The 25,441-nt window shown below is 36.5% G+C and overlaps 1 protein-coding gene across 3 annotated transcripts in view; it reads left to right on the top strand.

Moving 5' to 3' along the window:
* The window catches only part of LOC121443133 (androgen receptor-like), a 259,680-nt gene that overhangs the window by 7,750 nt on the left and 226,489 nt on the right, over positions 1-25,441 (top strand). For 2 of the 3 annotated variants that reach the window (XM_041644811.1, XM_041644813.1), the window contains exon 2: positions 1,903-1,914. The exons of the other annotated variant lie outside the window; for it this stretch is intronic. In XM_041644811.1, coding sequence (XP_041500745.1) covers positions 1,903-1,914 — 12 coding nt within the window. The remainder of the gene's footprint in view (positions 1-1,902; positions 1,915-25,441) is intronic. 3 annotated transcript variants of the gene reach the window in all.

The following is a 25,441-nucleotide window of genomic DNA, read 5'->3' as shown; positions in this document are numbered from 1 at the left end:
GAATATTATTTGGTATAAACTTGTCAGTTCCTACACAGATCCACCTAGAATCTTGATAGAGACTGTGTCCAATATGCAAATAAATTTGGGGATTATTGCTCCCAAGTCTTATGATGAATAAATTTGCATTCTGTTTATACCCTCATTCAAAAACTTTTTTTATTTTTCAGAATACAAAATTTGCATTTCTTTGGTCAAATTTCTATCTCAATATTTTATTCAGTACGAATATAATTTATTTTGGTTTTCTTTTCAAATTGTTCATTGCCAATTCTAAGAAATATAGGGAATTTTGAAATGTAGAGTTATACCTTGCAACTTTCCTTCATGTACCAGAAATGTGAATGCCTTATATGTTTAAATAGCAAGGGTTTGTTTTAGAGCCCTGATAAAATATTTCATCTGGTTTGGGTGAAGAAGCATCAGTTTTATCCAGCTTAGCTGTCAGTTAGAGCTAGTAATGTCACCCATTTCAAGTCTAGAAAGAGTGTAAGTATCAGCTAACAGATTTTGAAGTTAATTATTAGGAAGTGAGTGAGGAATAATTTTGACTGCTAAATACAAAAAAAATGTGTAAAAGTAACAGAGTCAAACTAGGCTGGAAAAGTCACCAGTTATACTTATTTTTTTCAATTTATAAAGATAGCCAAAATCATAATATTATGGTTTTATATAATGTCCACTAGAGAAAGTAAATGTTTTCACTTTTTATGATACATATGTATTTCTAGATGGGGAAGTGATATATTTCTACTCATTTAAAGTAGCCTCCCTTTTAGTGATGTACATCTCATCCAGGAAGCAATGACCTAGATGAGTAGTGAACTTTGACCTCATTAACATGCTAGCATCAGGTCATACATAATCAACTACTGTACCCTACTAATGGTCACTGAACTGCTAGTAACTGGGAAAAATGGATGGTCCTGTTTGATCAAATAGCTGGTTTTAAAAGATTGTCACCAATAAAGTTACTTTTTAAAAAGAAATTTATCAGATTTGGAATTTAGCTCAGTGATAAACTTCTTGGCTAGTAAGTGGGAGGTCCTAAAGTCTTTTCTCAGGACAAAAACAAGCCTCTGTCAATCATCCACTTTTCATCAAGCACCAGCATATGTAAGAAAGATGTACAGTTTTTGTTTTAAAGGAGACCCAACTGAGAGTTCTGTGGTCACAGCTTTCAAAGAACTTCAAAACAAAAGTAGCATAATGATACTGATATATAGAAATGGGGTATACATGAAATTTTAAATATCATTATTTAAAGAATTCCTGAGTCAGGGTAGGCGAATGGGTCAGCCAGTGGCTTCCTCTAATCCCTATGAAAACAAATGGAGACATGACTGAACTCAAGCAATTAGTTATAGGTCTTCATAGATATTTCAAACAATGAAGCCAGAGGTTGTAGTCTATTTCTATTTATTCAACATTAGCACTCCAGGCAAATTAATTACTAGTTTCTTCACAGTTTCTTGATTATGTCATTGTACTTGCTGAGAATATGTTTTTTACTGGAGATGTCTGAAGTAATATAAGTAATTAATTAAATTCAAGGTATTTAAAGAGTCTTAAGTGTGGGGTGAGAGTCCTGGAAAGACACCCAGGGTGGTGGTCAGAACAAGAGTAACTCTCCTGCTCTGAAGACTTCAGTTGACACAGAAGCTTGTTTTAAACCTCTAAATAACTGAATCTTTTCCCAGGGAAGCAAGGGATAACCACAAGTGAAACAATTCAAGGAATAAGAGAAAAAATAATAGGCCCACTATTGTACCATGAAGAATATTTTACTGGCTAGTCACTGTTGTGGTTCAAAAAGCTTTATAGCTAGGTAGGAATATTGATTGCTTTTCTGTCTTTTGTGCTTGCATGCTGCCTTTGGATACTGCAAAAACTATTCTCCAGGGAGGCTTCCAGGTGAGTTCCAGCTCATTTCCTTCCAGTCCTGTGTCCAAAGTGTATGGTGTCTTCCCTAATAAGCTCTTATCTTAAGGTTCAGGGAGGCAATGAAGGGCAGTAGCAGTAGTCTGCATTGCTTTGGGAGTCTTCCATAAGGAAATACTCAAAGGGAAATTTCCCTTACTAAATCTATTGTTCTTGAGATGAACATTATCTGTCTATCCAAACCATCTATATCTCTATCTATATTAATATTTATTCATATATTTTGTTTTAACTAAGCTTATGAAATAATACATTTCACTATGTCGTTTTCAAATCTCCTCAGTGTATCTTTTCTTCCTTTATAGTACCTTTCTTCCTTGTTCTCCAGTTAAAGTAACCACACTCATTTTTTTCATTTTCCCTTTTCATTTTACATATGCCCTACTATTCTTTCTCTGCCTGTCTGTCTGTATGCATGAATCTATCTATCTATCTGTCTGTCTATCTATCTATCTATCTATCTATCTATCTATCTATCTATCTCGCCCTCTCAGCAGTTCTCAACCTGTGGGTCACCACTCCTTAAAGGGTTGAACAACCCTTTAACATGGGTCACCTAAGATCATCAGAAAACACATATATTTACATTACAATTCATAACAATAGCAAAATTACAGTTATGAAGTAGCAGGGAGAATATTTTTATGATCAGGGGTCACTACAGCATGAGAAACAGTATTAAAGGGTAGCAGCATTAAGAAGATTAAGAAACACTGCTCTAGAACATTTTCTCTACCCTCAGTAAATGGTCCCTATTTTACTTTCCTGACTTCTGGGGTTACTTCAGGGTTTATACTTAAATCTAAAGATTCAGAGTTAGAATTTACTTTCCAATTTCATCTAGGAAGCCAGTATTACTCTAGTTTCAAAATTCAGTAAGGGTAATCTTCAAAAGAAAACTATATGACAATATCCATGATGAACATAAACTCAAAAATACTCACTAAAATATTTCCAAACTGAATTAATGTATATAAGAAATATCCAACATGCCTTCATTATAAAAGTACTAAAGAGAATAGTTCTGGAAGGAGCATACCTCAATAACCAAAATCATCCTAATGGAGAAAAATGTAAAAAACAACATCAGAGTCAGGTGTACACCCTAAATATTTTTTTTATGAATTAGGGATTTACTCTGAAAACAAAAGCGGCACAATATGATCTGGCTTACATTTTAGTAAAATTCTTTTTCATAGCATCTGTTACTTTTGGATACATTGCACGTTTGTCTGGCAACGTATCTGTTATGATTTTTTAAAAATGTTGCAAGATCCCCAGTGGCAGTAGGCAGCAGAAATGCTGTAGGTCCCCAAATAGTGGTAGCAGGCCATGTGGCAGCAGGCAGCAGGCCCTAGGAGCAGCCAGTCCCAGGCTGCCTGTCCCCGAGTCAGTGGCTGGTCCCAGGCAAGGAGACACATGGTGGGGTGGCTGGTCCCAGCTAGCCCTGCAGTGTGAACAGGCAGGGTGGGTAGGAGGCACATGGACAGACACATTGTTAAGAATAAAATTGGATATTTATTACTTGGGGGGAAGGAGAAGAGGACAGAGAGAGAGAAAGGGGGGAGCGGAGAAATGGGGAGAGAGGCACAACCGAAGACAATCATAACAGTATCTCTGTGAAAAGGGGACTATGGAATAAAAGGGAAGCAGGGATCTGAGTCTACCACAGGTTCCAAAAGGGGGATGATGGTAGTTTAGACTAAGGTAGCCAAGGAAGTAAGAAATGGCTGGATTGGGATGTTTTCATGAGTCAGTAGTATTTATTGACAGATGGCATGTTTACTGTGAAAAAAGAAAGGAGACAATGATTAGCAAAATGGTGGCCTGAAAATGATGAAGAGTGTAGGTAGAAAAAGTGGAGGACATAGAAATCACAAGATTAATAAAATCCGTGCCTTCCAGTGAACTTTTTAGTTTCTTCTCATGCTTGTGTACAGACTTCAACTTTCCTGTTTTTCAGAGTTAAAGAATGATCTTACAGAGCACCATGGCTATCTGTTTTCTCTCCTCAACCTCCTTCAACTTTTATTTTATAGAAATCTCAAAAAGAGATAGAGGTTTTCTTTTGTATTCCAATTCAATGAATTGTTAAGGTGTGATTTTTTTTTTTCAGGCCTTAATTAAGGGAAAGAGTGAGCCTTTTCTTCTTTTACAAACTTTAAAGAAGTAATTAAATAATAAGAAATTAAATAATGGTCAATACAAATAGACTGCTCTACCCAATAGAGCAAATACATTTTTGGATATTACAACAACATAGTTCTCTTCTGGAAAACATGAGTTTTAATTAAAGCTGGAACCTACAGGAAAGCTGAACAGAAATTTCCTGAAATCCTAGACGACTGGAGTACAAAGAATTTGGACAGCCTCTTTGCTAGCTGTACCACTTTATGGATGAAGTGCCTGAGGCAACATATACAAGACTGGCCAGGATTACACAGCAAACTTAGTGGCAACACCTTCTCAGAATCTACTCTGCAGCTAAACTGTGTCTTATTTTCTTAGAAATGTTTACACTGGAATTCAATCTTCAGAATAAATAATTATAACAATAGCAATAATAGTAAAAGTATATATTACTTATCACTGGCAAAACCATGACGTTTGCATGGTTTAATAAATTTAATTCTTATTTCAACTTTCAGAAATAGGTGCTGGATTCTTATATAACATGTCTACATGTCACAGAAGTAGGAGTCGTAGAACCTGTGTGTCTCCCAGGACGTTTGGCTTCTAACTATAAAACATTTTTTAACCTTCTAGCACTGCCCATATGCACATGGGTATGGAAACTAAATAACATGCTTAATCTGACTGAACAGTTAAGCAAAAAAAAAAAAAAAAAAAAAAGCCTTTGTCAGAATTCACTACATGTATGCAAATGGGTGTTATTCATATTACAGAAAGTTTTTAAATATAAAAGCATTATATCAGAACTTCAAACATTAAACAGTTTAGCTTAATATAAGCCAGTTTTTTTTAAATAAAGACTTTGATGAAGTAAGACACTTAAAGTCATATAGTAAGTAACAAAGTCAAACCTTGAACTTGAAACTCCGAGCTGACAGCACCCTTTCTACTCTATCACGCGGGCTCCCTTTCCGCAATCATTTGCCGTCTTTTATCCCCCTTCTATCTCATCCCGTTGATAGTAAAACGCAAATAAATGACTCCATCAACATGATTAGAAGGACAAGTGGTTGAATGAGCAGAACACAGCCATTTCAGAGATTGATAAAGTGAAATAAAACTTGGGAAAAGACAATACTTTGTGTAATTAATATTAAATAAGAAGGGAAATTTATTAGTATCACACAGTGTTATTTTCACCTTTCAAAGTCCAAATTGGTTGCACAGAATCCCTTAAGCCATGAATGTGGATGTCACATAGCATATTTGTTACCGTGGAAGTGGAAGCAAGCTGCTGCAAAAGTCTGCCTTGCTCAGTGTCTTCTTTGAAAGAAGGTGCAATCTTTCTGCTCATGCAAATGATAACCACTTAGCTATTTCTTCTGAAAATTGGAAGTGCCTGACTGATAGTGTCTTTCCAAACTTGTCAGATTGTGCCACAGCTTTGAAGCATGTCTAACTTCTAACACAAACTGAGAGGTGACAGAAAGATGGAAACATTTGGGGTTTACTATTTGGATGTAAAAAGGCCTCTAAAACATGTTTTATGTCTATTTATTCTGACTGTCTATCTTCCTCTTTCATCTTCACTTTAAAAAAAACCAAGGTTAGCAACTTGTAGTCTGTGGGAGTTTCCAATTGTTCATATGAAATCTGTTTGACAGCCGTTTAAATAAAAAAGAGCAAGTTAGACTGAGATATTTTTCTTAGCAATTATCTAATAATAGCACAAAAATCTTAGCCATGTTCATGTTTTTAGATGGTATGTTGTTTGCTTTAGAGGCTCGCTGAACCTCAGTGAGGTACTAGGCTGACTCAAAGTATGTCAGGTCAGATGTAGAAATGAACAGAGTGGTCTCTTCTCTGAGGGATCTCTCCCCTTCTGAGTTCAGCATTTTCCATCAGAGATGACCTCAGAGTTTCTGGGAAAAGACAAGATGGAGATTTTCAGAACTACAGTGAGAAAGGAAATGTTTTCCAAAGCACTCTCAGCCATTCCATCTAACCGAATTCCCATTCTTATCCCTTCTACTGTAGTGTGAGGCCATCTCAGGTTTCCTCTCTCCCTTGCTCTGCTGGTTTTTCATTCACACTGTATTCGTGCCACAAAACAGTACTAAAGTTCAGCTAAAACCTTTTTAGAATCTTTCTTTAAATATCCCTGAGATTTTATGTTCTTGACGACTGGACCTTATGTGACTTATCTCCCAATTCACAGTCTTTGTAACAAGGAAGCTTTATTGAACAATTATGTAATGCAGGATTAAAATTTCAGCTCCTTGGGCTGGAATAATAGAGCACTTGCCTAGCATAGGCAAGGCTATGGGTTCTAACCTTGGTGGTACACACCTAGTACACAACCCCCACATAGAATCAGCTCCTATGCACTGGTTTCTTAAGTTCAAGTCCAAATTTATGTAAATCTGATATTAAGGTCTCTTTATGATCTGGCTTATTTGTCCAGCTTGAATTCCTACAGCTCTCTTTCTTTTTTTATTCTTTTTTACAATCTAGCCAAATGGATCTAGTCACTGTCACTTGAAACTATCCCAACTCCTTTGTTCTTTGAGCTTATTATTTTTCCTATTATCCTTTTGGCCTTGAAACCTATCCCAATTTCAATACTGTCTGCACTTCTAATCTTAGCTCAAATACAGCTTCCTACAGGATGAATTTGCTCATTCTCCAACCCAAGAAAAAATGATCTCTGATGTGATAAGGTTGAAAACTGTTGACTGTAGTTTCCTCATCTATGTACCAGGACTAGAAATTTCTAGCATGTAAGATTTTGAGAAGAGACTATCAGATGACAAGATGAATGCTTGGTACAAGTCAAGATATTTTTATTCTTAGTTAATAAATATACATGATACTTAGTCATTTTGCCACATATATTCTTCTAAAACTTCTCTTTTAGAACAAAGATTGCTTCTTGGATATTTCTTTATAAAATTTCCAAATTGCATAGCTTCTATTGTGATACATAGTGAATGGATAGTCCATATACATTAAGTGATTCTGAGTTAATAGCATTGACAGCCACAAAGCAACTGGTGGGGTCAGAACTTCTATGTCTAGAAATAAATAACTCAGATTTTAAAACTGCTTAGCTCTTATAAATTCTACTTCTTGCAGTATGTTATTCAACCCCACCACTCATGTCACATAATGTTTCATAATTCATGGAAGAACTGATACACTGGGTAAAATATGATAATGGAGGTGGGGAGCGGTAGATTATTCCTTTGATACATCTGAAGGATTGCCCTCACATAAATATGTTCAATTTTTTTTCTGTAGTACCACAGAAGGAAAAAACCAATGAGGACAGGTTACAGTTTAGTAAAACAAACAAACAAACAAACAAACAAATAAATAGAAAGTTGTCCACTAGAAACAGGTATGTTTTGCTTACCCTAAACAGTTTGGCTATGTATGTGTTTATTGAGTTACTGTCAATATTTCCCATGGAAATTCAACTTTCCATTTTTGTGAGTGAAAAATCTAGCAGTATGAGTATTATTCCTGCCTGGAAATAGCAGGAAGAAGTGAAAAGTTGCTCCTCCTCCAGATGGTATCTGTGCTTTTCGGTTTGCCTAGGGACCCTTGAACTGCTTTAGTCACTGAAGACATTTAAAATTGCCAACCTACAGAGATCGATGACCCGAGCAAATCCTAAGATTCTTTTGCACTACAAGAACTTTTGTTCCTCGTGTATGAGGAGCTGAAAAAAAAGGTAGAAGGGACCTCACAAATTGCATCAGACATGACTTTCAATTCTGACACAATCGTTTACCAGTGGTACCACCTCAAGTGAGTAACTTAATATCTTTGCTCATCAAGTTCCTTATCTATGGACTACTATCCTTACAGCCTTATTACTGTAAGGTCTAAACAGTGTCTTAACCAAAGAGCATCACACTTAAGTAAGTGCTAAAATGTTAACTCCCTTTTTATTCATCACACCCTGTGTGTCTGTTGGCATGATGGTATAAGTAGTAAATTCACCTCACTAAAGATATTCAGAAAGAGACAGAAGCTACTGGAAATCATGGGTGAGGCACAGATTTGGATTCAAAATACATAATTGGCCACAATCACTTCATAACCACTGTAAACCTCTAAATGAGTTCAAAACGTCCATCTGGATGATTTTAGGGAGATTCTGTGAAGTTTGGGATTTCTAATAAGTAACAAGGAAGATGAAAGTCCTTGAATAAGAAACCAGGGTCAGGACTAAAGTAAATGTGTTGGCTGGCATACAGTTTGACATCTAATAGCCTTTGGGTTAAATCTTGGCTCCTAATAGCTATGAGTTTTGAATAACTTCATTCATCTAAGTTTGTTTCTTACTAATATTTTTCTTGCTGCTTTATGTCAGTAAGTAAAATAATAGGTAGAAAATATTTAGCCTAGTATTTGCCTTACACTAAAAGCTTGATATTCATTACCATAGTACCTATCGACAGTATCATCATTACCATTTTTGTTATCATCATCATCATCATCATCATCATCATCATCATCATCATCATCATCAATCATCAGACCAAACAAACCACGATTAAGAATACAGCTATAGTTGAGGCTGTAGGCTTTTCCTAGGCTATTCCTGCCTGATTTTCTCTTGCACAAAGCTTCCTGCTTCTAAAATGCCTTGGAAGGTCTCTAAGTGTGAGGTCATTGAAGATAACATTGAAGATTACCTTGATATGCTTTGGTAATTCAAGTTACTAAGTTACTTTTTTCATTTCAGCTGAAATCTTTTACTAGCTGATGCTTCGGAGCACAACACTTAGCTGGTCTAAGGAGAGACAGAGAGTGAGAAGAACCTTGTTTTCGTCCAGAGGTCATGGTCCTCCATAGAGAACAGTGCAAAGTCTGAGTCCTTGGTGACTTTGGAGCCCCTACATTTCAACTATTTAGTTTATTGCACATGTTGCAGCCACTTTGCCCACAAATTACAGACCAAGAATTGCCTCACTCCTTTGATAGCCTAAAACCATTCCCTTTAACCTCCTGTGATCCACTCAGCTGGCAAGCAGTAGGTGACATAACAAAAGCAAGACATTCAGCATAGAGAGAGGAGGTGCACAGCAGTGTTCAATTGTCTTGGGAAACTCATTTAACTTTAATGGTGGATCTTCCTGACCACTTTGGCCAAACAGATTTAAATGGTTTTTTGTTAACGGTAAACTGTGTCTCAGAGCAGATCCTTGCCTGTATATATTTAAAGATCTGCTGAGTCATTTGGAAGCAGCCTGAGAGACTGCAAGAAGCAAGGGCAATTCCATTCCCAAGTGCACAGAGGTGGGAAAATAAGAGATGACTCCTACTTAGCTAGCATTCATGGGAACCAATGATTTTGTGTATATATATACAAATTGTGTGTATGTGTGTGTGTGTGTGTATAGTCTAACCCCTCCTCCTTCTCAATTCTAGAGAATATCTTTTAATTTATCCTTTATAAATTATTCTGTTGTTTGACAGTTTCATATGTTTATAGAACTAATTGTAATAGCTTACATCCTTGTTTTCTCTCATCTCCCTCCCTCTTCTGTTAGACTTCTGCTTCTCAACAAGTTCCTTTTCTATCTTCAGTTCATTTCCTCCTTACTTTTCCTGTATCCAATCCCTGTCATGTACCCTCCCTAACTCTCTTTGGAAATTGTGGCCTCTTTTCTTTACCTGCAGATTATATACATATATAAATAAGTATATAAGTATAACCTGTGATATGAACAACCTGCTCAGTCCACATGTTACTTGTATGTGTGTGCTTGTGTGTGTGCGTGTAAATACTGATATAGATACAGATAGATATATTTACATTTGGATGCCATCTGTTATTGGAATTGTTCAGGTCTTCTTTAGTAGTCATGTTGTTAGGATATTCATAAATGTAGCTTCCTTGTTATTGATAAAAGGCACAATATCACAGCAGGCTTCTTAGTCCTCTGGCTTCTACAGTCTTTCTGCTCCTATTCTTTGGTATACACCGAGCTTTAGGTATAGGAAGTGTGTTGTATCAGCTGTGGCTTAGAACCCCATGATCTGATTTTTGACCAGTTGTAGGTGTTTGTAGTGATCTACTTGTTCTGAAAAAGACTTCTTATTTTATCACATTTGAACTCTTCAGTTTATAAAGGTAAGAGAGAGAGAGAGAGAGAGAGAGAGCTCTTGTACAAATGGGCATCCTGTCTTGGATTGTAAATGCTCTTGCCATTTATAGGTGATGGCAACATGAAAGCAGCATATTGCTATGGTCCTTTTCCGCTCTCTTCTCAGCCTCTGGTCTCAAATATTGTTATTCTGATGTGAATAGATATGCATATATTTTATGCATATATTTTTACATTATTCTCCATTTCAGTTCAGAATTAGGATAGAAATCAACAGGACATTTTAATTGGGTGTTCTCAATGACTTTTGTCTTATACATCTGAATTTCTGAATTTGAGGGGAAACAAAACAGTGCTTCATGATACTGGATTCTTTGAACTATATTCCATTGGCCTTAGCCTTCTGTTTCTCTCTTCTGTTCCTCTCCATGTTATTGCACATACTCCTCCTGTCGCACTCCCTCCTCTCAGCTTGTGATGCATTCCCAACACAGATCCCCAACTCCCTTTTCATCATGATGCCCACTTCCCTGCTCACTGCTAACCAAACCTAGCTGACTGAACTTCCTCTTGCTAAAACCATTGCAGGGCAGTGAGTCCCCAAATGATTATTCTTTTATGACTTAAAAGTTTGATATTAAGAAGTTTTATCTGTGGTACAACAGTTTATCCAGGCAGTTTGAGGACCTAAATGAAATCAGGCAAACTAAATGTTGTTTGGACCTGACCGAAGATATAGTTCTCACTGCCATTTCCTTTACATGTGGATTTTAGATGAGTTTATTCAGAGGACCTAGTGCTTAGCTTTGGTAAAGCCAGTCAAAATGATAAATGAAGGACAACTGGAAAATGGGAATGGAGCCATTGGACATGTTGGCTATTGAATTATTACAATCTCTAAGAAGTATAATGTGCCTGAAAGTCCACCAAGTTCTTTCAAGTACATTCTCTTGTTTTTCAAAACCAGTTAAGATGTAGGCAAAGGGCTCAACATATTTTTATTCACAGATGTGAAAACTATAACTAGATATAATTAGGGCACATTCACTAGACGATGAAGACAATGTGTAGCACTGGGATATGAACTATGAACACCTAATATTAGGTCCATAGTTTGATCCATAATTTTAAGCGTACTGACCCAATTTTGCCGCTTTCTGTGGTTCTGCAACTAGAACTTAGGGTTTAATATATGCTCAATGAGCACTCTGCTACTGACCTATACTTCACTCTGACGATACATTATAAATGAATTAATGAACAAATATATAAGTTATTTAGAACCATTCTGACTTTTTGGTATTTATTCAAGTCCTTCTGTAGGATCCTTTTAATAATTTGATTAAATGAAGAAATTATTTTATTCTCCTTCATCAATGCATTTCTTTAATGCCAACTTCATGCCAAACCTTGTCTTTGATCCCAAGAATAGAAATAGAAAGAGGAATAAGAAATTTGTTCAAGACTCAGGATCTTATTCACTGGGCATATCTCTTACTAATAAATGAGAAATTTGAAATGTCAAGTCAAAGAAGCAAAATCTTATATTCTATTCCACCTAGCCAAGTGAGTATGGCATAATACAATGGAGATGTCTTTTATTTTGAGTAGACAAAGATTAAACCATATGAGTGACTACATTTTAATCTAATCTTGACTTCTGAAGAACAGGAGTGAGATGATTCCGCCTCCGTGAGTGCACGTGTACAGAGGAGGGAATCTTGAGTACGTGATACCAGATAGGAGCTGGGATTTTGATGAATAAGCATTATGTTTGTGTTGCTCCTCTAAGTTCAAATTCTTCATGTGTTTGCTATGTATGTATTGAGGTTAGGGGTGAGAGTGGCAAAGATTATTATATGAGCTGATTTTCTAGTTTTTCTCAAATAAATGGCCAATGATATTAAATCATTATCATTATATTTGCTTTGAAAACCTGGCACTCAAGACTCTCTCCTCTGTGGGTAAACTGTTTCTGGTCAAATATTGCATTTTTGGGTAGTTTTCTCTTTACTGTTAAGTGCCACTAGATTTTAATTTTTATTTTCTTGTTTGCTCTGTACTCTGATTCTAAGTGGTTATTATTAGCTCTACTTTATGGATAAGGGATCAAACTTCACAGAGGTCAATGACTTATTCAAAGTCACACCATGAGTACCTTAGTGGATTTGGGATTTGAATTTTGATTTCTCAATTTTTTGTCCTCTGGCCTCAATGCTATTTTCACAATTCCAAACCACTTTAGCTTTATTTTTCATAGAGGCCATTAAATCTACCCTCCATTAGCCAAACCCTCTTGCCTCCCTTCAACATAGCTCTTTTCTAGCATGTTCTTAGTAATCATCTGAAAATGTTTTACAGCCTTTCTGGGTACTGTGGTCCAGAGTCTTAATCCAGGCACTTAAGTGCCTTGGTTAACTGTAAAATGGAAAATCAAAGTCACAGCTAATTCAGGAAAAATGAGTTTGGGATGTGAATTTCCTGGGCAATGTGTCATCTCTTTTTTTTTTTTTTATTTCCTTAGCTTCATAAACTTACCCACAATGTTCCCTGGGGACTGGGAGTAATAAAGATGGTGGAGAAATGCTTCCTTCTCTTCCATTCAAAGACTCCATCAGCCAAGGGTCACACTTCCTCCTGTCTACCCATTCTTTGTACAGAGATGGAGGTGGATGATAGATAAGTATCCCTTCTTGCCCACACCAGGGCTTTCTTTCCCTCTGGCTGGACTGAGGTGGGAGGAAAAGTTGAATGGCTATCAAGAGGACCGGGAGTGAAACATTGAGCTCCTTCAAAGATTAGTGGACCCACATTTAACACATCCAGATTTATGTCTACACTTTGGGGGCTGCTCTCTGTCTTTTCTCATCTGTGTATTGGAGTATAAATTCTAACTTTATAGATGAAACCTTAAGTCTAAAAGTATATTGTCAATTCAGAAATGACTTCTAGATTTATAGTGTAGCTGGTTTGTTATCACAAATAAATGCTATGCTTTAGCTAAGACACCTAGGTGAGCATGGGAGGAAGAACTGAGTCTTACCATGCATTTTACAGTAATATTTCTTCTGAGGGCCCCTTCAAATGCTATTTGAGGAAAAATTGTGGCTTTCCTCTAGACATGACATTAAAAGAGGAGGTTGAAAGGAAGCAAGCTTAAACAAAAACAAAATCAGATGGTGAGAATTTAGAAAATACCCTAAAACTCAGTTCTTTTTCTCTGGATTAGGCAAGTCAAAACAGACAGAAGAGGGGATTATACCAAGTTCACAAAGGACATCTTTTTGCATAATTGGATTACAAATGATTGCTCCTGCTCCTGAGTTATTACTAGGAGCCCCCCTCCCCCCCCCCCCCCCCAGCTCAAAAGATGATCTTGACTCTTTCTACTGGAGGACAATGGGATCAGCTGTCCAAAGCTCTGAAAACTAAAGGGAGCATATGTGCCCGAATAGACTTGGTTTGGTCCTGTGGGGCTATAAATCAGAGGAAATATAATCTCCCCACATATCATGGGGTTCCTTACCTGCCTCTTCCCCTGCGCACAGCTTACTATGCTCAGGAGGAAGTTTTATTACCTTGTGTTTGCAAAGCTATTTTTCCATTAGGTTCTGAAAGCAGTATGGTTCCTTCGAAGTTATTTAAGTCAATGTCTGTCCCCAAACTTCTAGAGAACATCTTTAGAAAGGACTTTGTGACAAGATCTCCTGATTAAACTGGGAGCATGGAGACCATGGGAAAGGGTTGAAGGTGGGAAGAGAAAGGGAGGGGAGCAGAGAAAAATATATCGCTCAATACAATCAATAAAAACAGAAAGAACTTTACACAGCCATCAGAGAAACGAATGCTCCTGAGATCCTCTTTTTCTTATGATACTCTAGCCTCACAAGTGAGATGCTCAGGAAAAGTGCTTTGCAAAGCAATCCTCTGACCTGAATTCAGACCCTGGAATTCATGCAAAACACACATACACACAAACACACACAAAAAAGACCAGATCTCTTGAGTAAATTGGGAGCATGGGGACCTTGGGGGGGGGGGGGTTGAAAGGGGGAGGGGTGAGGCAGGGAGGGGAGCAGAGAAAAATGTAGAGCTCAATAAAAATCAATTTAAAAAAGAAACAAAAAACAAACAAAAAATCATTCAGTAGCATGCATCTGTCATCTCATCACACTTCCAGTAAGGTAGGTGACAGAGACAGGAGAATCTCACAGAGAAGCTACCCTGGAGTATACAACAAAGCATCCGAAACAAGAGAGACCCTGCATCAAACAAGCTGGAGGCTCTGATGCTAAAACAACATGTATTAGAAGATGTAGGCTGTGGTCTGTAGGATGCAATCTTTGTCTGTACTGATCTCCATATTTTGATTTGGCTGTGAAAACTACAATCAAAGTAATTATGCATGCTAAAAATTGTATTAAAACAATAAGATGCTCTGAGTAGAGGTGCTAGGTGTTGACCCTCATATTGATGGAGCCTTAGATTTTAAAATCTATAAAAGACAAGACAGCTTCTTGGATTTTATTGTATTTTTCTGTGAACTGTCATTTTTTCCTGTTTTATTAGTATGTGGAATTAAGGATTTGAGGTTGTAAGCAGTTCACTAGACTGCAAGATATGCCTTGAAGAAAGAAAGTAATCCAACCGGTCTATCAAATAATCACTTCCCTGGCATGAAACCCTGCAATGTATTTGCTTAACTCAACATGCTAGTTAAAAACAGGGAAACATGCAACTCATCATTCTCAAAATTGGGCTATTGTGATTAAAATGCTTTTTTAGGACCACCCTAGCTTCTTTATGGAAAAATTCTTTATGCACATGCAAAGTACTGTGACATGTTGTGACTCATACTCACAACAACCCAGGTTGCTGCTCCCAAGAGGTAGCAATCAATAAAAACATAATTTTAGCGAAGAAGTAGCTGAGTCTCAAAGAGATGAATTCATTTGATTAGGGTACTGCCACCAGAATGTAAAAGAATGAGAGTTACACAGAATCAATTAACCTGAGTTTATAGGGGATCACAGAGATGTGAACCAATCAATAAGCAAGGAGCCTGCATGGATCTAACTTAGGCACAAATGTGACAGTTGTCTAGCTTGGTCCTCTTGTGGTACTCCTAACAGTGAGAACAGGGGCTGTCTCAGACTTTTTACTGGCTTTTGGGACCCTACTTCTCATACTTGGTTAGACTGCTCAGCCTTAGTACAAGGGGAGGTGTTTATTCTTACTGCAAGTTGATATACGGGGAGGGGGGACTGGGAGGGGAGGAGTGAGGGGAAACTGTGGTCAGGATGTGGGATGTAAAATAAATAAACAAATCTATTTATTTTTTTTAAAAAAAGAGTGAGAGTCGGAGCCTAGTACATCACTGTTTTCCTACAGTCATTGGTTATATGATTTATGTAAGTTTGATGACGAACCCAAGACTTTGCTAACAGAGATTGCCCATTCTGCAAAGCAGGAAGTCATTCAAATGAAGTGTCTATATTTTCAGAGGGCAATACTCAAGCTAACAAAAAGCAAACAGAAACAACAAAAACGCTTCAAATAAAGCACTTCAGAAAGTACTTGTGAAACTTTTATCCTTAGATAATTTAGCTTCGCGTCGGCAAGGTGGAATAAAAACAGATGAACGTGCTTTTGTTCCTGTATTGATGTTTATTTATCTTTGTTCTCTGAGATCTACGTCAACAGTTATATTTGTTCTGAATGTCTTCATGTTTCTCCATTTGAGGACAGTAGATTTAGCACAGATGGATGGATTATCTAAAACATTATATAGTGTTTGAATGATTGGCTTTTAAAGTTCCTGTTCAACTCCTGAGTTTGGACATTTTCTCAGGATCTTCTGAATACAAGCTTTCGTTTGTTACACAATTTCCATTTTCTTTCTAATCAGCAGAAGTAAGCAAGCATTCTGGCATGGTGGAACATGCTTCCTGCAATCACAGCATTAGGGGGAGCTGAAGCAAAATAGTCTCAAATTTAAAGCCAACCTGGGTTACCTAGTTATATCCTGTTTCAAAAACAGCTGCAAGATAACTCATGGGGTATGTAGACTGAGGATCATTTTCTGCTATCCTTGATGGTATCCAACACTCTTTACACTTAGGGATCATTGAGGTACAAATTGAAAGAGAGATGTTCTCAGTGTCATATAGCTACTATGTCACATTATTAGGTCTTAATATAAAAAAAAAAACATTGGAAGAGTTCCTTTATCAAGTTTTGGAAATGATAATTAATTATATCTAGAACTTCTTATGATTAATATAAGTACACAACTCTTATAATTTATTGTGGAGTCATTTAAACACACACTTTCTAAGTCAACATTGTTCTGAATCTTATGGCTGTTGAGGAAGTATACAAAATCACTTACATGCTCTGGGCTCTACTTCTTACCATCTTAGAAAGATGATTAAATTGTAGAGAAGATGGGAGCTGAAGATATCTAAGTTCCCTGCCAAATGATTAGAACATTACTATTCTAAGTGGCAGCTTACTTCACTTTAGCTGTGGAAGTCCTATGAGGCATCGCCCACAGACAATAATCTAAAAAATCCTAATGACTGAGTGCATTATTTTTCTGGTCTATCTTCTCAAAAATTATGTCCCTGACTTTTACTGGAAATTACACTTGACTCTTCTCCATTCCCTTTTTATCCCACCCTCCCAAATGACAAAGACATTTAAATATTTTTCCTAAGATGCATTCTCCTGAAAATACATTTTTGTCAAAATGGAAAACTGCTCAAGTGTCCTAATGTTCTGTTAGGCTAGTTTGAAAATATACACGTTCTATGTTCTCAGTTTTAGCTCATAACCACTCTTTAATTTGCTAAATCCTTATATGTCAAATAGTAATGCAGCTTAAGGAAATGATTATCATCATATTTTAGTCCACTGACTTTCAGATTTGTAGTAGAACTTTAGTCTGTGATCTCATTAACTTTGGCAACAGTGTTGAGTCAAAGAAAGCTTGAATCAAATGTAGCCCTTCTTAGACTTCTTCTAATTTCTCAGCCTTCAAAAGACAAATTACAGAGAAATAATATACCTGATTCAAGTAAAGGAAGATACCGCAATTTCCTCCTTCAGATGGGTATGACAACTTGTACCTTATATCATTAAAAAACATAAAAGAAAGTAATCACTGTTTTTTATCTGAAATATTTGGACAGAAAATGTATTCTCTGCTAAAGGCACTTAAAGTATTTTTATAGACTCTGGGACAATATGTAGAGGAGAAAGACAGGAAATCTAAGGGTGTGAAAAATGGGACAAGAATTCTCAAGGTTGACAATGAAACAGTCTGCAGTGGAGGCGACAGTATAGGAATAGTAAAGAAGTATGTGTGATTTGCTTCAGTTGGTTGCCCAGTGTCAAATACTCAGCTCTGAAAACATACATAAAAGCAACACTATAGATTGTATTTGGGAATATATATCTGAATGTAGTATCAACTGATGAAAAAAGAGACCATGAATTTAGAGGGGAGCAGGAGGGAGGGATATATGGAAGGATTTGGAGAGAAGAAAGTGAAGGGAGAAGTGTTATAGTTACATTAGAATCTAAAAAAAAAAGGATAAGAAACCCAAAATGTGAGAAGGAAAGAAAGAAAGAAAGAAAGAAAGAAAGGAAGGAAGGAAGAGAAATACTGACAAAGGTCAGGAAAGCTTTCATTAACTTCTTATAAGTAATAAGCAGTAGTTCCTTTATTGTTTTACTCATTTTCCAATATGATGGACACAGTTCAAACATCATTTTCTTACTTCTCATTAGCTAATGAATGAGTGAATCTTCATAAGTCTTCTCCATACATCTTTAGCATTGTTTCATCAAACTCCCTTTGTGATCCTTTCTTTTATCTCCTGTTGCTACCCCGTTTTAAGCCTTTAGCTCCCAGTATCCCCCCATTCTTTCATATGACCATTGTTCTAGCCCCTTATACTTATCACTTTGCTTGCAAAATCTTACATTTTTACGTGTCTTCTTCATGAACAATTCGTTTTGGTTAACTCCTCTAATATCACCTATTTTTTCCACTTCCATCACACCACTACCTGCTTGAAACTTTTAAACTCACCCCTACGTAGTTTTCTTCTTTATTTTCATTTATCTGTATTCCATTATCCTTGCTCCCTTAATTCATTCTCCACAAAATGATCATTTTCTATATTCTGGCTTCCACATGTACTCTAGGTGAAACAAATAAAACAACATGTTTGAAGCTAACACCCACATATGAGAGAGAACATATAACATTTATCTTTGGGAGCCAACATGACCTCACTAGTGTATTATTTTCCAGATCCCCACGTAACCTAGAAATTTGATAATTTCCTACATTTTACATCTCAGTAATGTTTCACTGCATGTATGTATCACATTTTAAATTTATTTATTTATTTTTTTTTAATTTCATATATGAATACTATAGTTATATCATTTCCCTCACTTTCTCCTTTCCTTTCAATTCCTATCATGTCCCTATTCCCATTCTTTCTGTAATTCATTTCATTGTCTCTTATTCATATATATACATATACAACCATCTGAGGCCATTAAATATTGTTCATATATATATTTAGGCTTGACCACTTGGAATTAGAAAACAAATAGGGAGGCTCATCCCTGAGAAAGACGGATTCTCCCTCTCTCAATGGTCTTAGCTCCTCATTGTAGTGGCATTTCATTTCTATTTTAATAAATAAAGATTGCTGAAGATCAGAAATTGTAACAGTTCCACTGCTCAGCCTTGTAGACCAAGTAGTGGTAACATACACCTTTAAACCCAGTAATCACACTAGTTGCCATAGAAACCAGGTGGTGCATGACTTTAATCCCAGGGGTGCATGCCTTTAATCCTAGACCTAAAGAGAATTATAAAATGGGAGGAGACAGCTTTCTGTCAGTCTTATTCTGAGATTCCTGGAGGGAGGACCGCCATTTTAGGACTGAGGTTAGAGCCAGTCACTAGTTATTTTGCTTTCCTGAACTTTAGGTTGAACCCCAATTTCTCTTTCTGAGTTATTATTAATCATGCATCACCTTATTTAAAAGTGGAGCCGTGTGAGTATCCCACCATGCATATTGGCATGGTATGGTCATTGTTCAGGTCTTGTTTAGCCAACCATATTGTTGAGATTTCATGGGTACAAATTCCCTGTCACATACAGAAGACATAGTGTCAATTTCTAGTACTCTAGCTCTTACAATGTTTCTACCCCCCCCCCTTCTGCTGTAAGGAGGATGCCAGTTAATTCTCGGCTGCTCAGTCCTAAAATAACCGCACAGAAACTATATTATTTAAATCACTGCTTGGCCTATTAGTTCTAGCTTCTTATTTGCTAACTCTTACATCTTAATTTAACCCATCTCCATTATTCTGTGCATCAACCATGAGGTCGTGTCCTACCAGCAAAGTTTCAGCACATCCATCTCCAGCAGCGGCTCCATGGCTTCTCTCCTACTCTGCCTTCCTTCTCCCAGCATTCAGTTTAGTTTTCTTCACCTAGCTCTGTTCTACCCTATCAGGTAAAGCCAGTTTCTTTATTAACCAATGATATTCACAGCATACAGAGGGGCCACATCACCCTTCCACAGTATTCCCTGAGCCTCAAGTGTAGTGGTTGTGTTGTAGATGTACCAACTGGAGTTGACTACCCAAAGGTTAATTATCCTTTGCTGTTTCAAGTCATGGATCCCTGTGATGATTTTCAAGTGCTTCAAAAAGAAACTTCTTTGATAAGATGTGAGAGCCTCATAGATCTGTGATTATAATAAAAAGTATTTAAAATGCAATCGGGAATTATACTGGTTTAGGAAGGTGGCAGTAGTCTGTTCTTTAAGATTCTTAGTTTCGCTGGCCAAGGATAATTATCATATCAGTTAAATTCCCTCTGAGTGAGTACCCATAGCAGCATTGTTTCTTTGTGCTCCTGATAATGGCAGTTCTGGTTGGAGTTAAAGGGAATCTGAAGGTAGTTTTAATCTGTGTTTCTTTGGTAGCTGAAGATGTGGAACACATTCTAAAGTTTCTATTATTTGTATTTCTTCTTCTGTTAGATTTTTTTGTTCGGTTTCACAGTCCATTTTTAAAATTAGGTTGTTTTCTTGATTTTTTGTTCTGTTTTTATTTTTTCATATATTCTAGACATTAATTTCCTTTCAGCGGGATAGCTCACCTGCTCGTTGGGCTGTATCTTCACTCAAGTGACACTTTCCTCTGTTGGAAAAATCTTTTAGTTTCACAAGACCCCTTTTGTAAATTGTCCTAGTTCCGCAGTTATTAAGAATGTCCTTATCTTTGTTCACAAGTTGGACTATTATCTAGATTTTTCACACCAAATGTTAATTTATAGCATTAGGACTTACGTTGAGGTCCTTTATTCATTTACAATTGAATTATATATGCAGGTTGAGAGTTAAGGATCCAGTTTCATTCTTATGCATGATAAAATGACGTTTTCCGGGCATTTGTTGAAGATACTGTCTTTTCTTCAATGTATAGTTTTCGTATCAGTGTGAAAGATTTGGTAGCTGTAATTGTGTAGAGTTATATCTGAGTTTTCCATGATGTTGATTTTGGTTCATGCTGGTTTTATTACTGTGATTCTACAGTATAATTTGAAATAAGTTATGGTGATGCCTTATATACCATTTATTTTTGTTCAGGATTGCATTGGTTTCTTTGTTCTTTTATGTTCTCATACAAACTCTGAGATATTTTTCCTGACTGTTAAGAAATTTTTGTTTTTTGGTTTTTTTGTTTTTCGCAACAGGATTTCCCTGTGGTTTTGGAGCCTGTCCTAGAACTAGCTCTTGTAGACCAGGCTGGTCTCGAACTCACAGAGATCTGCCTCCCTCTGCCTTCTGAGTGTTGGGATTAAAGGCGTGCGCCACCACTGCCCGGCCTCTGTTAAGAAATTTTTATGACCATGAACAAATGCTATAAAATATTTTTGTTGGTCTTGACTTGCACCTGTAGATTTATATGGTATGGTGGCCATTTTCCAACATTAATTATTAAAATCGATGAACATGGTATGATTTAGCATCTTCAGTGCAGTGCCTTAAATTTTCAGGGATGTGGTCTTTCCCTTTGGTAATTTTATTCTTTTGTATTTTATTGTGTTTTGTTTTAGTATGCATATCTACTGCGAATGTTGTAAATGTTTTGTTGATGTTGTTTTTGTCTAGAGACCAAACCCAGGGCCTGATGTATACTAGGTAAGTGTTATATCATTCAAATATACCTATAATAGTAATTTTTGTTTGCTTTATGCTTGATTTTGTTTTGTTGAGACATGAACTCACTTGATTTCCCAAGTTGACTTTGAACTTACAGAAATTCTTCTCCCACAGCTTCCCACATGATGAGATTATAGGTATCAGCCATCACTCCTAGTTCAATGGTGATGGTGATACTTTTTAATAAAGAAATGGGATGGTTGTGGTTGGATATGTGAAGGAAGGCATTAAGGACTTCCAAAGATTCCAACTATATATACTATATTGATATCACTGAACAAGACTAAAAGAATATGACCTAAATAATATAAAAGAACCACCATATTTCCACTCAAAATTGGACTGAAGAGAATAAGGAAACACATATGGCATGTCAGAATTATAATGATTTCTGGTATTATTTACACTTGTAGTAATTTTGAAGCTTTGAAGTACATTGCTTCATTAGTCATCTTGTGTTTATCTGGTTTATGTTTGTCTGCACAGAAAACTATTGTACAGTCTATTTTGTTAAGAAGAACTCCATTTAAACTAAAACTTACTGGCTTAAGTTTTACATGAAGAACACAAAATAAGACAAAGAAAGAGAAATTTTTCTCCAGAAACAGAGTTACGGAAAGAGTCATGGAAACAATGAAAATAGTAGATAGCTTGTGCGGGTTGTTTATATTACACAGAAAGTATATACTTTAGCTATTACACAGATAAAATAGCCTAGAGACATATTATGCATGTTACAAAAGTATTATTTCTTTGGAAAGAGAAATAAGTATGCTCTCATGACTACATACCATGAAGTTCCCAAAAGAACTAGAATATAGATATTTTGGGCTATATAGTTTGACTGGGCTTTTGTTTTAGGCCCTCAATGTAATCTTGGATTTTTTCACCCTATGAAAATTAGTAATAACAGTTTCTTTAAACAACTATATTTGTACGGTTTCAAAAAGAATCATCAAATATTTGTTCTAATTACTATCTAATGTCTAATGTACCTGTTTGTTCCTGTTCTTATGAAAGAGCTGCCATATTGAATGTATACATAGACAAGGCCACAAAATTGTGTTCAAGAATCAACAGCTTGTGCACTGAGAGCTACTACAGTCTCTTACATTTTATTCATTTAATAAAAATTTTGCTGTGAAAGAAAACCAAAGAAAAGAAACACAAGCTGGCAAGTACCCTCCTCCTGACGTATCTTTATATGTTTAGAAATCTTGGCCTTTGACACAGGGCTTATATTTATAGCCATTAAGAGCAGATATTTTAGTTTTTCTGAAATTGGTCATTGACACTGATGGGTTAAGTGAAACAGACAGGGTTCAACCTCCTCAGGAGGTTGACCAGGCTTAGAGTATCAGGTATGGGTTTCCTTCTGAGGACTAGGCCCCAAATCTTGTCAGAGGATGACACGTTTACCACTTTAAGAATCCCGCATCTTTTGTATTGCTGGGCACATCTTGCCTGGCCTTTGGTTTTCATAGGGGTCACAGCTGGACAAGAGCATTACTGTCTTTTCTCCCTGAGCAGTTAGCTCCAGTACATTGAAAGCTAGTTAACAGGAAGGCAATTTCTTGCTCAGTTCCAGTATGGTTACCGTCTATCTTGGAATGGAGGTGTGTGGTGTCTTTATGAATAGGGTCTTATTCTCTAGTTCTGGAAAACAGCAGAGAGAACTGACAAGAGCCTGTATTATTTAGGAGTCCTCCAGGGTCTCCCTACCCACTATTATAGAGCTATTCTCCATCTGGTAATAGAAATTTTCCTTAGGAAAAATGTTCCTCTAATAGCAGAATTATCTACTCACACAGAATATCTTTCTTCAATATATTCTAATTATGTTAAATATAGTAAGTTTTTACATGGCTTTATTATAACTCTGTTTTGTTTCAACATCCCTCCATTTCCTATTCATCTCTCCAATCCACCACTCCCTCTCTAACCCCCCCCACACTATTCTTTCTCTCTATTTTACTTTGACCTATTATCTATTCTTTTTCCTCCCTTAAGATGACTCCCTCCTGCAAAGTTCTAATTTCATGGCTTCCACAAGCACTCAAACAAACACTTAAGAATGGAAGCAGAAATCCCCATATTAGAAGGAATATGCACGTTTTGTCCTTCTGGGCCTGGATAAACTCACCCAGTATATTTTTTCTAATCTCATTTATTTACCTGCATATTTCATAATTTCATTTTTCTTTGCAGTTGAACAAAATTCCATTTCATTATTTACTTGCTGGTTGACAGATATCTAGGCAATTTTTATTTTATTTCTTAGTTATGACTAGAGCAGCATTAAACATGGATGTGCAAGTGTCTAGGCAGAAGAATGCAAAGTGTTCATAATATGCCACAAAGTGACACAGCTGGGTCATATGGTAGTTTTAATTTCTAGGTTTTTGAGAAAGCACACCAATTTTTGAAGATGCTACATTCATTTACATTTTCTCTTGATGCTTCCCTTATTTCCAACTGTGTTGTCTTTTTTAAACAATATATTTATTTTATTTTTATGGCATTGGTGTTTTGTGTGCATGCCTGTCTGTGTGAGGATGCCAGACCTCCCGGAACTGGAGCTACAGACAGTTGTGAGCTGCCATGTGGGTGCTGGGATTGAACCTGGGTCCTCTGGAAGAACAGACAGTGCTCTTAACCACTGAGGCATCTCTCCAGCCCCCTGTGTTGTCTTTTAACTATTAAATTCTAAGCTTTCAACTTTGTTTTGGATGTCTGTCTTGTTGGGATCATAAAATTATTCATTGTTTTTAAATCAAGCATTTGTGTTGCTCTACTAAAGTTACATTTTAGATGCATGTGATGCTTTGCTGAATATAAATGAAATGCATACAGAATCTGAGTGACCTTGGCTTCTCTGCTGATCATGCAGCCCAGGCTCAGAAATTAATCATAAATGTTTCAGATTTTTACCGTTTGATTCACTGCCCCCATGCTCATCTGAAACAAGGATAAGTCACATGCAACAGCTGATATTTTCAGTTGTGATGTTTTACATTATCTTATTTGGGTCAGATAACTTTACTTTGAGCCTTATCTTGCACAAACAAGGCAAGGCATGGGCAAGGAAAACAGGAGATATGCAATTATGATAGCAAAATGAATATGTATTGTTCAGATTGGTATACTCCGTGTCTGCAGGATGGGTCACTTGGGGAGAAAAAAAAATGGATATTTTTAAGTAATTATATAACATTTACTTATTTGTTTATTTATTTGTGTGTGTGTGTAATATGTATTTGCATGCTGGATATATATGTGTATGTGTGTGGGTGTGCTCATGCCAAGATGCACCTGAGGAAATAATAGGGCAACTTGAGAGATCCAGTTTTCTCCTTGTACCATGTGGGTCCTACAAATCAAACTGAAGTCTTCAAGCTTGACAACAAGCACCTTTTTTCCTACTAAACCATTTTCCCAGACCCCCCCCCAAAAAAAAAAATTGTCAATTTTAAGCTTTTGGACACTTTGAAGTACTTACTGACAGGGTTCCAATTAGAAAGTAGCTAATTCCCATAATATTTGTGCACTATTATACCAATGGACATATTTATCAGGTGTGTCATTTTTGTAGCTATTAGGGGTTCACAACTGGGTAAATAGTAAACTTCCTTTTTTCCTTTTGTAGTATGCATAGAATCTTCTAGAACTATGAAATATACCCAATAGGGTTGAAGCTTCCATATTTTTACCAGCCTGATTTCTCTATGTCCTTTGACTCAGATATGTGGTGTCTTTAACAGTAGGGTCTTTCCATCAAGTTCTGGAGGCTAACTAAGAGTAATAGCAATGGCTTGTAACATGGCAATGGTATATGGGACTCCAATAAAAAATTGAAAAGAGGTAACCCATATGTAGAACTGGCCTTTATATTTGATTGTAAGGAGTCATCTAGGAAGGGTATTGTCCCTTCATTATAAAGTAACTTCATTTAAAGTGATCATATTTATGTACAAATACAT

This window comes from Microtus oregoni, unplaced genomic scaffold, assembly GCF_018167655.1.
Source record: "Microtus oregoni isolate MIOR12 unplaced genomic scaffold, Mior012 000100F_ref0000014, whole genome shotgun sequence".
NCBI lineage: Eukaryota > Metazoa > Chordata > Mammalia > Rodentia > Cricetidae > Microtus > Microtus oregoni.
This window is presented reverse-complemented; position numbering and strand designations above follow the sequence as displayed.